Below are 16,390 nucleotides of genomic sequence, written 5' to 3'. Positions count from 1 at the left end.
TTGCAGCCTCGATGTATTACTAATCCTGCATGTTCCCCGATTCAAACCTGGGTGTTATCTTGTGTGAGTGTTTTCTTAGTGTGAGTAGAGTTTTTTTTTTTGGTCATTTGTTTGCTTTATAATAACTCTGTTAAATTCTATAGGTACTGTATATACTCTTTTTTTTTTTTCAAGTACAATCTAAAAATTGTAACAATAATGATCCTGAACTCCTGTGTGTATGGATCCAAACTAAATAGGTTGTCGAAGACTTTGTAGTATTCCGTCAGTTATTACTAAGTGGAATAAAGTTGCTCAGTTTTGAGTTTGATAGGACCAAAAATACTGCAACCAAACGAAATGTCTCACAGTGCTAATAAGAATACAAATCCTTGCATTTTGGCTTCGCAAATTATTTGTGCCATCTGTTTCCCATATAAAATAACTGTAACCTAAATCTAGGATCACCTCCAAATTTTAAATTGGGCAACCTGCTGTTGAAAACAGAGTTGTACTGCATTGGTCCGGATATAAGAACTTTTTCTTTCTTGGAAATAGATTTGAAATATGAAATATGGGGTCCTATCCAAGCTCATAAATTCAGCTCCTGGCGTTATGCTGAGTCTTGCATAACACAGAAACTGGATGTGATCCGCAGACACCTGACTCAGTATATCAAATGCGTGGTCAATGGTCAACATGGTGATCAAATCGACGAGATGACATTCCTGGTACAGGTGCTGGATTTTGTTGTAAATAAGATCAAAACCTTGAAAATGCCACAAGTCAAATGCCGTGCATAGCAGAGCGGTATTCGTCATAGTGCACAGGAAACATAAATAGCAGCAGTGGGTACGGCTTGTGTTGTGTTTGTTTATGTGATTTATTTTTTTAAATGGCTTTCATGAGTGAATGTCTTTAGAGAACCTGACGGAGTGTGCGGTAGCGTGCAACTTTTTCAAGCCAGGATGTTTCAGTTTGGCGATGAATGATTGCAGACCAGTCAAATGCAAAGTCTGCCTTGCTGGTTTGCAACAGATGTAGGGATGATACTGAGGTGCATCTACATCCTATTAGAATAAATTTGCCATGAATAAATGGAAGCACATTTTAAAACAAGAACAAACTGTCACTTTCCTATATGAATAATTCCTATCACCATTCCAGCCGTCTAATTTGCATTTCTTTCAGTAACTAATAAACAAACTGAGTTTATTTTCTTTACGATACATTAAAACATTATCACATAGATATATATCAAAAATCCAGTGAAATGTCCTTTTCAGGGCTGTTTGAACATACTTTGTTTATTTTGTGTAACTTTTGGAGGATTTAATCGGAACCTGTTTTGTTGCATTATTATTGCTGGACTGGGTGAGGATAAATGGGAAATTACTGATTTGTAAAATGATTACACTCCCCCTTTTAGTTGCCTTTTCATATTTGTATTAGGAATTGCTTGTCACATTGCTAACCAAGTGGAACCGTTTCCTTCCACTCATCGGGAGGCAGATCTTATTGTAACATGAGAATCAGCCATTTTGCACTCCTGGCACATTCTACCTCTGTTCACTCACCAATTAAAAACCAGATCCATGCTATGAAAACTGAAAAATTACTGGAGTACTAAAAGAGGGCAGAGAAAAATCAGCAAGGGTTCAGCCATGTTAGATGACTATTATTTAATTTGAAGATATTAAAACAAATGGTCTCAGACTTAGCAACATGCTGCAGTGTTTGGTTTGAGTGTCAGTGCCCTGTAAGCTTGAGGGGCCCTTTAATTATTCAGAGAAAGAAAACATCTTCAGGATAAGATTTCCCCCGCAATGCAGATATATGGGATTGACCATCATGCTAGTGATATACTCTCTCTCGGCTTAAGAAGAAAAGAGAAAACAAGATCAAACATATTTCTTCGCTGACAGGTGTGCTATTGATTTTTCACGTTCATACTGTATATATATATATATATATATATATATATATATATATCAGTAACATGCCTCGAGCATCAGGATTGGGTAGGCAGTGTCATCAATGTCAACATCAACAATAGTTACGTGATAGGTAGCATCATCAAATGAAACTGTGCTTTTCCCTTCATACCCACTGCAACCATCAAAGGCTTTTATTTTGACACAACAAGCAGGAATACCATGGCAGGACAACAAGACACACAAAAAAAAAAACCTCTTCACTCCTGGTTGCCAACTTCCAAATCCTAAACTTAACTAAAATAGATCAACAAACTAACTACACGGCCTAAGCAACAAAAACACAACACAATCATTACCAACACTAACAAGCATAATATAGCCCCAAATAAAGACATTTGACACACCGCCAACCCAACTCCCATAAAGCGATCAGCTCCGTGACGCTACAATATGTTTCGGCTAGCAAGTGTTAATCTAACAAAATCAAGATCGTAAAACACCATTAAAAAAACCTAAACAGTTATTCAATAGCAGTCTCCATACTCTCCCAACAAGATATATCTCATGACATGGCAGCGCATCCGTTGTTTATTTTGGAAACAGAGAAAATGAAAACAACTCGGACTGCAGAGCTGTCTGCGGTGCTGAAATCACTATTGCGGTGCGTCTGCACCCCAAATTTACATGAAAGTACGAACAATTTTCTGACCTTTCCTTTGCTAAAGGTCTGGTAGGTCAGGTGTTGGTCTCTCGTCTTTTAAAAGCTGCTGTTCTTCCTGAAAAGAAAGTTGTGAAAATGTCTTTATCGTCTCTAGCGCTATCATCCTGCCTGTTAACCCACCAACTAGCCGGAGAGCGTAGCAGGGCTGTATCATTTCAGGAATGCACTGTGAACGTACGTATAGCATTTAGCACAGCGCGGTTACGTCCAAAGTCAGCGTGGCGATCTGCCTTTTTACATAAATGATTTTCATATTGGGGAACTGACTGTGCATGCGCAAACATCCATACACTGGATATGACTGGCAAAAGCAGAGCAGCAGTATACCTTCGGGAGAAGGTGTGGCCTTCAGGGGGGGTTGGCCTTCAGGAGAGGGTGTGGCCTTCAGGAGAGGGTGTGGCCCTCAGGAGGGGGTGTGGCCTTCAGGAGAGGGTGTGGCCTTCACAGTAAGACAGCAGGAGTGAGTGACTTGTGCAGCCTCTCTGCCATACCAGGAACTAGCGGTGTTGAGTCATTTGGGCTATGAAAAGCACAAAATGCTGACACTTTCAAACCTATAGGTACTGTAAGCTACCGGAAATTGAAAAATTTATTAGAATTAATTATATTATAATTAAAACAAATAATCAAAATGAATATTTCAATCATTTCAATTCAGCCTTGAGTAGGCACTGCCTACCCTGACTGCATGTCAATGATATATATATACATAATAGAATTTTATTTTATTTTATTTTATTTTTTTAACTCACGACTTACCAAAGCTGTACAAACTGGATTCACAGCAGATAATTCTGCAGCTACACGTTGCACAGCAACAATCATTTCCTGAGTTTAAACGAGTTTTGTTGTTGGATGCCTTTCCGCATAGCTTGTCCCGCTGACCTCCTTAGCTCCTGGTTCCGGAAGTGACGTGTCAGTTTTGGGGCTTTTTTGGGGTGGGGGGGGGTGGTCCTGTTGTGTGTTGCCCCAGATCTGGTCACGGTTTTGGCCCACTCGGTACAAACAGATGGCAAAGGAGAAAACACTGAAGACCTATGGTGGCCTCAAGCCCCACGACACTGACTCCCAGGGACAGACCAAATCCATCATTTTAGTGTTACTGGGGGCTATTATGGAAACTGCCCTTCAACATTATGTTATGGACATACAGTCCACCTTGGTAGGGGTGAAAACAAACATGCCAGTGAGTGTCAACATGTGTTCACTTGATTTAATGAATGACTGCATCTTTCATAAGCTGACAGCAGAGACAAGCTTGTCTGCAGCAGGTGGACGTTCAGGACAAGACAGTATGCCTCGTCTTCCTGTGGTGACTTTGTATTTTCTTGTTTTAAAGTTTGAAGCCAAGTTCATCAATGTAACAGCCATTATTAAAGGAGACAACAAAGAAGCATATTTGCTTTTGCAGGTTTTTGCACTACTGGCAGCCTCTCAGAGGACTACAGCTTGTCCTACTAAATCTGTTTGGATGACAAGAATAAAACCTACGCACTGTGAATGTTATTTTACAAAGTGTCGTTTTTTTGTGTGGGGGAGAAACCAACACTGACAGCTTTACAGCTCATTTTAAATACCATATCATTCCCTCTCAGGACAGTTGCCGTTGTGATTTGTAGCAAATGAATCTACCCCTCCACTGACTGTTAAACACGATACAGTCCGTCCCCACAGCAAGTGCCCACATTTGCAGGGTTGTGCAATCACCTGGTTTATACTTCACATTCATGGACATGAGCTGTGTGCCAACTGCTCAGTGAGCTGTGCTGAGCCCTCTAAAAAATGTTTTAACAACATTTACTTCAGAAGCTGATAGAGGGTGTGAGACACAAACTTGCTTGTGCATCCAAAAGCAACTCTATTAATGAATGCTACAAGCAGTGGGACTCACATGTGACATTTTAACACTTGCCACTAAAGTAATGCATCCACTCTCGTATCCTCAGATGAGCAAATGATTTCACAGCAACTGAGGTTAAAGTTGTGCGGTGCACATATCAAGAGATGGCTGCTTCTATTCAAGTAGCAGCCATCTTGACACCACATCAAATATACTATACAGGCAAGCTTAGGGATGGAAGGATAATATGAAGTAATATCATTACCAGATTAGATTAAGCTAACACAAATTCCAGGTGGTGCAGAAATGAAATAACATCTGCGAGCGAGCCAGCTCTTAGTTTGTTGCAGAGAAAGTAACGGAAAAGTAGCTTTGGGAAATAAATCAATTTATCTAAAGGAATTCGTTGACATTTTCAGGAAATACTCTTGGTTGTTTGCAGAGATTTAGATGCTGCTTTTTACTGCAATAAACACAAACCAACAAAAAGCAGGTGGTTAGTTTAGCATAACACAATAGAGAAAAGTATAACCTTCCCTGTGTTATGTACTGTAAAAGTAGCTTTTCTTTTTCTTCAGTCATTTTAAAGGACAAGTCATCACACTCAATAAAAGTAACCACTTTGAATATTATGTGTTTGAAATAGTGACTTTATGCTCAAATAAAAGTGGTTGTGAATACCATTAAAAAATGTAAAACTAAGCACAGCATGAGATAAAGTGCTCATATCAAATAAGAAGCATTTTACTTTATGTGACTGCTTATTTAATTTTATGTACGTTGTTTATGCTCACTTCAATGCTACAAAAAAGAAAAGGAACAGTTGTTTATATAGGAGGTGTTTATTTTATTGGTGTTAAAGTTGTGTTGTTTATGTCTGCACACAAAAAATTGATTTTAAAAGAAATGAGTTGGGATTCCACAAGGTTAAGTGGTGGATTATGTGTCTGCTTGATTTATTTATTTTTTTATCAGAGATTGAGTTTGTTCAGTTAAATGTTCAAAACGAATCTGCTTCTACATTTGATGTTTATGTTGTAACCTTTTGGACAGATTTAACTGAAACAAAAAAAAGAAAAATGCAGTATCATATGTAGTAGTCTTAAGAGCACATCCAGCCATTAAGTTCAGTCGTGAACCCTTCAAAGGCAATGAGATGGATCACTGATATAAAATCAGTTTTACTTGATCCTGTCAATTGGGACCAACTTTAGCTGCCGGTTATTCATTCTTATTATTTATATCCTGATTTTCAGATTCTTTTTTTATTTCTCTTGGCTGTCTGAAACGATTGCTCGTTGTTTTGTCGCAATTTTTATGAATGACAAGTCCCAACTTGCAGGAAGGGGATCTGATTATGATGATTCTACGTGGGAGCTACAGGCGACCTGGTCCGCTGCTGTAGGGCAAAGCAGCTCTTCCTCTTTCCTTGTCTCATGTTTTTGCAAACGTTACACATGGGAATTAAGCCTCAGTCCATTCATCTCAGCAATGATGGCATCTATATTAGGATGACAAATTTGTTCCTGTCACCTCATGAGGGACTGGGACTGCATGTCAAGACGCAGGTAAAGTCAGTGAGACAGTGATTTGTGACCAGGCTGCATATCTCTTCCTCTTCTGTGCTCCCTTTCTCAAAACACACACAGCCACAAGCTTAGATTCGTCATCTATTTTTAGATTTCCAGGCAAGGGGACATGAAAATGAAGAATTACGTAGTCTCTTTGGCTTGAACCAAACTATTTCTCCAAAATGACAAGTGTTTGTATGTTAGCATTTAGATAGAAAGCTCCATGATCACAAGCAATTCTCTGGTAATTGTTATGCTCCCCGTGTCCCTCAGCTTATTCTTAGTGTATGATATTCCTTCTGGGCAGTTCTTTGCTCTCAGGCCAGATTACCACCAAGGCAAGCTACAGACATGCACAGAGCTCCAGATTCGATTTCAGATAACAGAAATATCAGGGCATCCAGAGGGGAAAATGCTTCAATGCTGACAGATCTCATTTATCTGAGAAGTGTGAAGGCAAGGATAAGGGGCAGGGACAAAGTCAGCCATGTAATATACTTCTATGGAGCAGTGTTTATGCACAGGCAAGAGAGAGAGATGAAATGAGAGAACATGAGGAGGGGAAGCGTAGGAGGTAGATGGAAGCAGATAGTGTCTTATGAATATCATATTAAGATTTTATCATTTAGAGCATGTAGCTAACAGAAGGCATCCAGCCTTCTCCTGTGTAATCTGCTAGACGCTGTATACTACATGGCAGCCGCTCAATATGCACTCCCCTTGCACCGTGAGGCGAATACAGCCACTTATCCATACTGTGTGCACATTATTTATGTATCCCTCGCAATAAATAATATGTCACGCTCAATTAGAAATCAAAATATCAACTGTTCATCATACATCGCACAGAATGACTTGAGCTGCCAAAGAGTATGATTTAGGCACCAGTCACACATGGTTCACGGTGAGTCAGAAACTGACTGATGCTGATAGTGTGACGCAGACACTGACTGGGAAACGGACTGTGTGTTTCCTCCCTCGCAGCCAGACAACTTTCTTGGTTAATTCTGTGTCGCCGTCACAATATACCGTCTTGAATCTGCATTAAGGCCACGCAGATGCCTGTTCCAGGAAAATAAGCCGAACATGAGTCCTGAGGGGGACGTGAGGAACATCTACAAAGCGTTGCCTTGAAGGAGCCGCATTAGAAGGAGTCCTCAGAAAGCAGTGTTCTCGGGCTCCCGAGAGGGAGCACGTTTAATGAGGGCACAGGCATCTGTACATTTTAAAGTAGTTCTTCAATTACCTCATATCTACATCTTGTACACTCCACCTATACACTCCTACATTAGCCCCGACCTGTCCCCGTGTATCACTCTCTGAAATACATCCTTTCATTTCATGTCACAAAAGCTTTTGAGGACCAAACTAGCAATTGACCTGTCACTGCTCTCTCTCTCCACGGAAAGTGAAATCGAGTTGATTCATTTCCTTTGCTTTCTCAACAGTGACTATCTTATTACCAGCGACCTTTACACAGTAAGTGATAATGTAACGTCCATGTACACTTAACCCTTTATCGGACAAGTGAACATATTTTGTAAAATGTTCATCTTTGTATAATCACTTCTGATCTAACAATGGTAACTTGAAGGGAATGCTACAGTATAGTTAAAAATGGTTCTGCTATTTATTGAAATATATGTGCTCTAATTATTGTATCTGCATAAGCAGGTTTCTTCTGTGCTTGCTGTGCATGTATCAGGTGTATGAAGCTCCCTCCCAGCGCCTTGTTAGACTGTCCGGGGTACGGTGACTTCAGCCTTGAGAAAGATGCATGGCAAGCCGGAAACATGTCGGTACCTGGGGAAGAGACGGAATGCCTCCGACCATTCTTTTTTTAATGACACTCTGATACTCGGCCTGAGGTCCAGTTGCAGCAACAGCTGCCTCATTTTATAAAAAGCAAAGCCCTTCTCCCAAAAGGGACAGTGTCTCATAACTGAGCAAGTGAAAACAGCTGTCCACCACGGTCGCGTTTACACTGCTGCGTGCACAAACAAGCAAAAAGAGAGAGAAGTACTGTACATACCAATTATTCTGAGTTAATTGCCTTTGAGAAATGTCACAATCATTTTGCATGAATTCTCAGGCACTCTGAAGATCACACTACCTACAGACGGTTCCTCTGCTCATATCCAGAGCAGTACAATACCTCTTGTGACAGTTATGGTTAGGGAGAAGAAGAAAAACCATCATTTGATTCAGTGATTTTCCTGTTTAGAGAATAGCTTTGTTTATCCAAAGATTAAGAGGATGTATTAAGGTTTCAAAGCTCATCTTACCCAATTACCTTTCCAAATAAATAGTGTTTAGTATTTATCGTCTTCATTTAGTGAGAAGTCCTCTGTGTATCAACAGGTCAAGCTGTGTGGTATGGAGACGACTCATCTGTTCTGCTTATGCTGTTAATTGCAATATCTTTTGATGCAGACCTTGTTGTTATGTATTGTTATGAGTGCCATTATAGCCATTTACAGCATTTCAGCTGCATCTCAACAATTGTTTTTCTGGCAGAAATAATTGTGAATTATTCCCTCTTCTGCATATTTTTTTAGGGCTCATTTTTTTTTGAATGATGGCTGTGATGCTGCCTGTTTGAACGCTTTGGTGATCCGTTTGTAGAAAATGCCAGAATCTAATTGGAAATCCTCTTCGTTGAGGATACAGTGGAGATTATCAAAATTTTTACTCAGTGCTGTTGTTCCCTATTGTTCATCATGCCCCTCTCAGTTACAGTGGCAATCTGTTGTGTCACCATGAAGCCTTGCATCAGTGCATCTGTTAACTAACTGCTAAAGGAAACAGCCTGGCAAATTTTGGATTATTTTGAATTCGATAAGTATGTTATACACAGTGTGTATCATATATACATCTCTACATCTGTGTTTCCCACACAGCGAGCTGTGACAGCGATAACGCCATCCCCATTGTCTCTCAGCTTTACAAGTCAGAATCTGTGTGAGGCCATAACGTTGACAGCTTGGCAGGCCAGCAGCAGGAAGAGTGTGGGCGAAGGCCAGGCAATACACTGAGCCGAACTCGCAGTCTGAGAGGCCCACACGCCTTCATTATTCAGTTGGAATCTATTGAGCATCTGGGACTAAATTATTCATCAACATCGACCTAGTTCCAGGGTGCTAAGTTAGATACTTGGATGTCGTCAGGCGTTCTGATAAGAGCTGCAGCTGCAGGGTGATAGCTGCCATGGGTAAATAGAGACTATGTGCTCAGATCATAAAAAGTGCTGGCCACCATTTCATTGTTATAGGCTGTAGTTTTGTATAACAGAGCCTTTAAGGTGAGATGAGCCCAGTGTAAGAGAAAGGAGGTATATTCTTCAGCCTGTGTCTCACTATGAGCCATCCCTATCTGCTGTCCCTCCGCCTCTCTCCTTCCCTCTCATTCCTTCTCTCTCTTTTTACGGGTTCACTAATGATGTGTTGTTGCAAGACTGAAACTTAGGACAACAAACTCCTCCCAATTAGTTTGTGCACATTGCAACTCTGGTCATATGCGGACCCAAGCTGGCCACTTTCAGTGTAAATAAGTGCCAGCATGATAAACAATGGAACACACTGAAGCATATGAACACACACTCACACACATACACACACACACTCATATATATATATATATATATATATATATATATATATATATATATATATATATATATATATATATATATGAGTATATATATATATATATATATATATATATGATGACAAAATGTGCAGTAATTTAAATTCTAAAACATTTATTTTTACCAGAGAATAACAAATTTGAACACTTCAAGGGTCTTAAAAAATTCATCGTCATTACCACAGGGCCAAATTATGACTCAGCACATTTACCACAAGGATTGGAGAGAATTATGGCAGCTAATTTAATAAAAGAAGGAGTAATTGTATACATTTTAACCAACAATAATGCCTTTGCTTTTTTTTCACCTTGAAACAAGGAACAGGGCCCACCAAGCCACCATTTGCTTGTGCTTGATTTAGAGTAAAAGTTCAAAGTTGCACTCAAGCCAGATATAATGAAATGTACGATAGACAGATGTTTCACATAATATTTTCTTTTAAATGGCCTTAATAAAAAGCGTCTCAATGCAGTCTATCGCTGCTGTCTGTAATTTCTTCCTTGCGAGGTCTTTGCTTAGTGTTGTCAGCCCCTGGGAAACAGTTATTTACTGGGGTACTTACATCTGATGGATCGTATACTATATGGGCATTAAGGAACAGACGTAGCTGAACAAAAATTGGTCTAAGTCATGAAGCTCCATCTGCAGGTGTGCATGCAGTTTGAAAAACAGCAAGGCTTGTTTTGTGAAAAGATTATGTGTTGGCAGCCCTCTTCTCTGTGATTATTCAATCCACCCCAGATTTTTCTTGTTGATAGTGGCAAACCGTTTATGGCATTCTGAAGAAATATTCGGATTTACAACAAATCTTAACGGGTGACAAAAGCATGGACACTGAGTAGAGAACTGTTGTTATTTGCTTCTGCAAAATAGCTTACTTTGGATAAAATAGAGGGCTTACAGGAGAAAAGCAAAAAAAAAAAAAAAAAAACAGAAAGGCAAAAGAAAACAGCAAGCATCCTCAGTGGAATACATTACCAGGACAGCAGAGGCACGCTTCAGATAAACCCTTCAGATGCCTTCAGTGTCCTCCTGACTTTCAGCCCGTCTCCAAAGAGACATGTTGTGTGCCAGAGAGCATTCATCAAATTAGACCAGAGAGAAAACAATGTGAAAACCCACGGCTCTCCATAGAGACAAGCCAACAGGTTATCACAGAGAAGGTGTCTCTTGCACTCGAGCACCAGCGCAGTAGCACACAGCATCCTCCCCGATGAGCAGCCCTCCCCTTCCTCACTCCCTTCCTCACTCCCTTCCTCGCTCCCTTCCTGCCGCCACAGGGCAGGATTAAGAGGGGAAACATGCATTCAGGGGAGAGATGTACAAATGTAGTGCATTATGGTAACACCAGCCCCTCCATATAGTAGTTATTAGTGAGTGGCATTGGCCACAGACGTGCAGGGGAGTGTTTGTGGGGAAAAGATAAGTGTTTTGTGGCGTTGTAGATAACCTGGTGTCCAGCAAAATTAGACTGCTGACTCAGCTATTGTGAGCACATTGCCGAGCACGGCTCAGCCTGGACATCTCATTAAGAAGGACCATTATCAATCCTTAGAGATTGAAAACCAGCATGACAGTGCTAAAGAAAGCACCAGGGCTACTTCGGCTGAGTCAGGTTGGAATTTCCTGGTCTACATCCTCTTTGATGGTTCAATCACTGCATGAGCCAAGGTCAGTCAATAAATAGCTTTACTTCTTTAAAATGTTTACTGAGATTTATTTGTCTATGCGCTCTTCTGGCCACTTCTGGAATAGTTTCTGTACTTAGAAACTACCAACATTGCCAGAGACATTTTACAAACTCTACAAACCCATTTTCTCTCTTCAGAATTTCTTGTTTTTGTTTTTTTTTTTCACATTTCACTTTCTCTGTGTGTTTCATACGCCCAGCTGTCTCCCCAGATTTCCTCAGCACATCTCATAGGAGCGCACTCTCTGCTGCTCTGAGCAGAAGCAGATAAATGAGCTGTGCGGTAGGTTCACTGTGGTTTCAGCACTTTACCGCTAGATTAATGATGCTTTGCAAGCTTCAAGCTTTTGCTTTTAGCATTTTGGAACTGCCTTCATAAAATAAACTACAGGTACATCTTGTTTATACATCTATCTACTGGGGCATCTTTCCTGTGGGCATAACGTTTTCGCATCAGTAAACTTGCCTCTTCTATGCTAATGAACATTCCTCAAAGCTTACAGTATTTTGGAAAGTTACCAGAAAAAAAGATGCTATTTAGATGGGGTCACCAACTGTAATATTCTGCAATGTCAAAATGATCGCATGAATATCAAGTGTTATTCAGGACATCTCTAGAAACCCCCCCCCCAAAAAAAAACAATCTCTCAAGATTTCAATATCCTTCTCTGGCATCTCAACCAAGATACCTGTCAGTTTTCATCACAGTGACTCAATTACATGGTAAGCCCCTCACATAGCCCACATTGAATTGGCACGGGTGAAAAAGAAGCCAAGTGTTGGTGGAGGACACCATGAATTGGTAAATTTTATTGGATTTCAGCCAGGTCATGACCACATCAGAATGTCGACCTACACACTAATCCTGCATGGCAGACAGATACCCAGTAACCTGTGAATTCATTTCAGTGTTGATTTGGAGGCTTACAACCAGTACCCACACAAGATGCATTTATCATTGTAGCAAAAGGTTCATACTTTGATAAGAACAAAGAAGAGCCAAACTCCTGCTAGATGTCCTCCAAGCTGTCCTTGGAGGACGAAATGATGATGACATTATTTTGTGCTGTGATGAGTTGTTTTCAAGGATCCATCGACGTAACACATTTTTGCTTGCAAAACAGTAATCGGTATATCCGGTGGCATTTTCATTGGTAACACATTTTCATTCTCAAACAGAACAAAAGAATGAGATATGTCCCGGCAAAGTCCGGTGACAGGTCATGAAAGACTGACCTTTGTCTTTAACTACAAAATCAAAAGTTACCTTGTGAAAAAATAAACACGCGTCCTCATATAGTGTTGAATTTATATGTGGCAATAGGGTTTATGGAGACAAACTGTAGCTTTCTGGCTCTGAATGACAAGATACAAACATAGAAATATGAACGGGCATACACCTCCGGTTAGGTTATTCTGTGGGGAGTTAACCTACATCTAGTACACCCACATCACATTGCTTCCTCTTCTCCGTGTGCAAATCAATCTGAAGGACAGAGTTGGAGAGAGAGAGAGAGAGAGAAGTGAGGCATGTGAGAGGTAAGAAAAAGGAGAGAATGAGAGTGGTAAGGTGGGAAGAAGAGAGCTGTGCTATTGATTCCTTGATTCCCGTACCTCTGCCAGTGAGTGCAGAGTGTCAAGATCTCCCGCCAGGAAAAACAAATCACAAGGCTGAAGTGATGGATGTGGCACTCTAGGATCCGGCGGTTTTGCCATCTGGATGGCCGACACTGTATATCAGCCTCATGCACAGCAAATTAAATTTACATTTGGACGGCTTCCCTAGGCCTCACCCGGCACAGATGTACCAAAAACAGTCCTCCACCACAACTCCCTTAATGGGTTTGATCAATCATTTCCAGGTCTATTATGGAAAGATGATGCTGGTTCATGTTCAGAATGTCAGAATGACGTTACAGTCGCAATAAAATCACATTATGCGCGGCCAAATGGATGTTGAGCAAAATAACATCACCTTTAATTTCTTTAAGATGAGTCAATACTAATGCAACTTGCAGATGCATTTTTGATACACAGTCAAACATTAGTGAAAGAAAAACACAAATTGAATAAAAGCCGTGTCCCATCTTGATGGATTCCCCAAACCCTGTTTGTTTTTGTGCTCGTCACACACGCATGTCCCAGGAATTGAATCTAATTAAGTGCACGTAAATATTTAAAGCTATCGGTACAGGAAGGCTGAGCAGGGTGCAAGGCTAAATATATAGCAGCAGGTTATTCTGCTTCAACAGCACTTTATAAACGAAAATGTAACTTGGCTCTGAAGAAGCTGCTATGCTTAAATGAAATGACCTTTAATGCAGAGCTGATCAAATGGCCTGAAGCAAGACTATAAAAGAACATTGCTGGGTAATGTTTTACAGTTTCCTTTTTTCTGGTCTTTTGTTTGCCCTTTCCCATTTTCCAAGATGTTAAAATGGATCATGTTTGGCAGGTGAGGAGGTTCTTTGATAGCAGACTAAAATAGACTTGGTAATAGAGTCGATGTGGCAGCAGAATAATGAAGAACGAGTGTGTGTGCCGTGGATTTGGTTTGTTTTGAATGCTTTTTTTTTGACAAAGGGATACTGAATCATGTTGAACAGAAGAAGAAAAATATTGATTTCAACCTCTGCTGCGGTGCTCCTTGTTTTCTCATCTCCCCTTTTAAGCTTTCATGGCTGCTTGTCCTGTGAATGTCAGAGGTGTTGTGTGATTGCTCTTAACAGTCCTTTGAAGAGCCATGCAAAGACACACACTGCAACCCAAAATGACCATGTGAGCTGACAACTAATCCTAAGCCTCTACTGTCCCATCAGATCTCATTTTTAGAGTGTATAGCCTAAAAAAGCAGTGCTGCAGCTGCTCCAGTACCAGGCAGTGTGTGACTGTGTTGACAGATGAATCCAGCAGCCTAACAGTGGAGCTGTCTGGATTCACATCTCATCTGCCCTGCTCCTCTTAACCTTAGCCTCTGGAAAGCGCCACTATTGGTAGTTTTGAGTGGGAGTCATCTTACCCCATTCACGGAGCTAAGTATTTCATGCCCTCACCACTCCACTATGTGCCCCTCTCTTTTCAGACAACCGACGACTTGCTGGTGGCATCGGCCGAGTGTCCAAGCGATGATGAGGACATTGATCCCTGTGAGCCGAGCTCAGGTGGGTTAGGTTAGTCATCTCTTTTTTTATTCTACTTCTCTCTGGGTGTGTCAGTGTGGCTTTGTGTGTCATCGTCCACCTACACCAAGACACTCTAGGCTTACACACGCTGTTTAAATGAGCAGATTGGATTTTTAGTCAAAGCTCGAACACTTCTCGGAGGCAGAGCATTTCTTTGGCCACTGCTGGCTGCATGATACAGCAAGCTGCTGGCTATCCATTATGTTAGTCTGGGGAGCTTCTTCTTTTGAATGATTTTAGTGGCTCTTGCCTGACAGTGTGCAGCAATGTAATATGTAAATGTGGTTGAAAAGGAAGTGAAACTTTTATTAAAAAAAAACAAAAAAAAAACACAGTTCTTAAATAACATTCAGTGAGTTATGTTACTGCCAACAAATTAATCATGATTTATTATATTATGAATTAGTAGAGCTGTTGACATCTTGCAGACTTGGACAAATATATCATATTTCCTCTTTAGATAGAAGTACATATATTTGGTAGAAGTAGAAAAGTGAAAAGGCCTTATTTAGTCGACAAAGATCATCATTCCTTATGTTGTATCGTCATTTTCATTTTCATTTTCTAGATGTGGCTGAGTCAGATGCATTAAATGTTTTTCACAGATTGTTAATTGGTACCTTTTCCTTTATAAACCGGTATGAATCAATAACTATTTATGATTTGAATATAGTATACAGTTTATCAACTCCATTGTTCAGTTGGGTGGAGATGTGGGGTTTTTGTTGAACAATAGAAAAGATAATATTAATTTAAATGTTTTTAATACATGAAAATAACCCATGTTTAACTAGCGTCCACTTACTCTTCACTTATGATGGTTAGTATAAATTGATCTAAATCTAAATCTAATGATGAAGTTTATCTCAGTCATGAAACTGCTGCCAAAAGAAATTATCTGTATCCAATAAAATAAGTCTATTTAGCTCCCAAAACAGGATAATTAGATTATTTTTTAAATCTAAGTACAAACTGAAATACAGGAACAGTTTCTTTCTTTATTTAGTCATTAGTTTAGTTTATTACTAGACCGTTCCTGTGGTGAGCTAAGTGACCCTTCCTTTCCTAATTTTTCATCTAAGCTAACTTGATTAGCTTTTTGATTCCGAGCAAGACTCATATTTCATATAATAGTCCCTCTGCTTCCCCAGCAAACTTTAAATGTTTTCATTTAATTGTATCTTCTAAAAATTAAATGTTGAAATTCGAAACTACAAAAGGTGTTTTGCATGCGCCAAAGCAGCTGTTATGACTTTGATTTAATTGTGCTCCTATTTGTCTTCATCAGCCCGTGGCATATGTTAATTTAGGAACAGGGGAGTTCCTCAAAACGACAGAAAAGCACACAGTTGTAATTATCAGACCCACATGATTCCAACACAAGATATCGAAGAAGGTTAACCCCGGAAGTAATGTTTGACTGCTATTTCTTTATGCGTGCACAGAGGGTCCCCACTGATGTTAATTAAAATTTACAGCAGGCAGTGGAAGTTCATCCTGGGTTTTTTTTTCAAGGTGTTCACAATATCTGCACCCAACATCCCTTGGACTGTATGATTGAGGCCCATATCAGGTGTCTTTCCCTCATAAAACAAATTTCTTCCGCACTTGTAGTTGTATTCAAGGACTCTGATAAATTTGAAATGAAAATAACCACTTATTGTTTCCCCCACAGTGTTTAAAAATACTGCTTCTCTGCTTCACTTTGACAAATTGGGATTATAAATCTGTTTGTTCCTTACAATGCCGCCAAACTTTTAATCTCTTACCTTGCCACACATGGAGGGCAATTAAGTCTCACCCTAGCATCCAGCTATGAATAGA

The 16,390-nt window shown here is 40.0% G+C and overlaps 1 protein-coding gene across 6 annotated transcripts in view; it reads left to right on the top strand.

Moving 5' to 3' along the window:
- LOC308121044 (neurexin-1a-like) overlaps positions 1–16,390 on the top strand; it is a 242,416-nt gene that overhangs the window by 213,714 nt on the left and 12,312 nt on the right. For 3 of the 6 annotated variants that reach the window (XM_080482073.1, XM_080482068.1, XM_080482070.1), the window contains one exon: positions 14,467–14,554. In XM_080482073.1, coding sequence (XP_080338199.1) covers positions 14,467–14,554 — 88 coding nt within the window. The remainder of the gene's footprint in view (positions 1–14,466; positions 14,555–16,390) is intronic. The other 3 variants (XM_080482072.1, XM_080482071.1, XM_080482069.1) reach the window with 1 other exon arrangement.

This window comes from Lipophrys pholis (assembly GCF_963383615.2).
Source record: "Lipophrys pholis genome assembly, chromosome: 15".
NCBI classification, from domain to species: Eukaryota; Metazoa; Chordata; class Actinopteri; order Blenniiformes; family Blenniidae; genus Lipophrys; species Lipophrys pholis.
The sequence above is the reverse complement of the archived record's forward strand: the minus strand, read 5'-3'. Positions and strand labels throughout refer to the sequence as shown.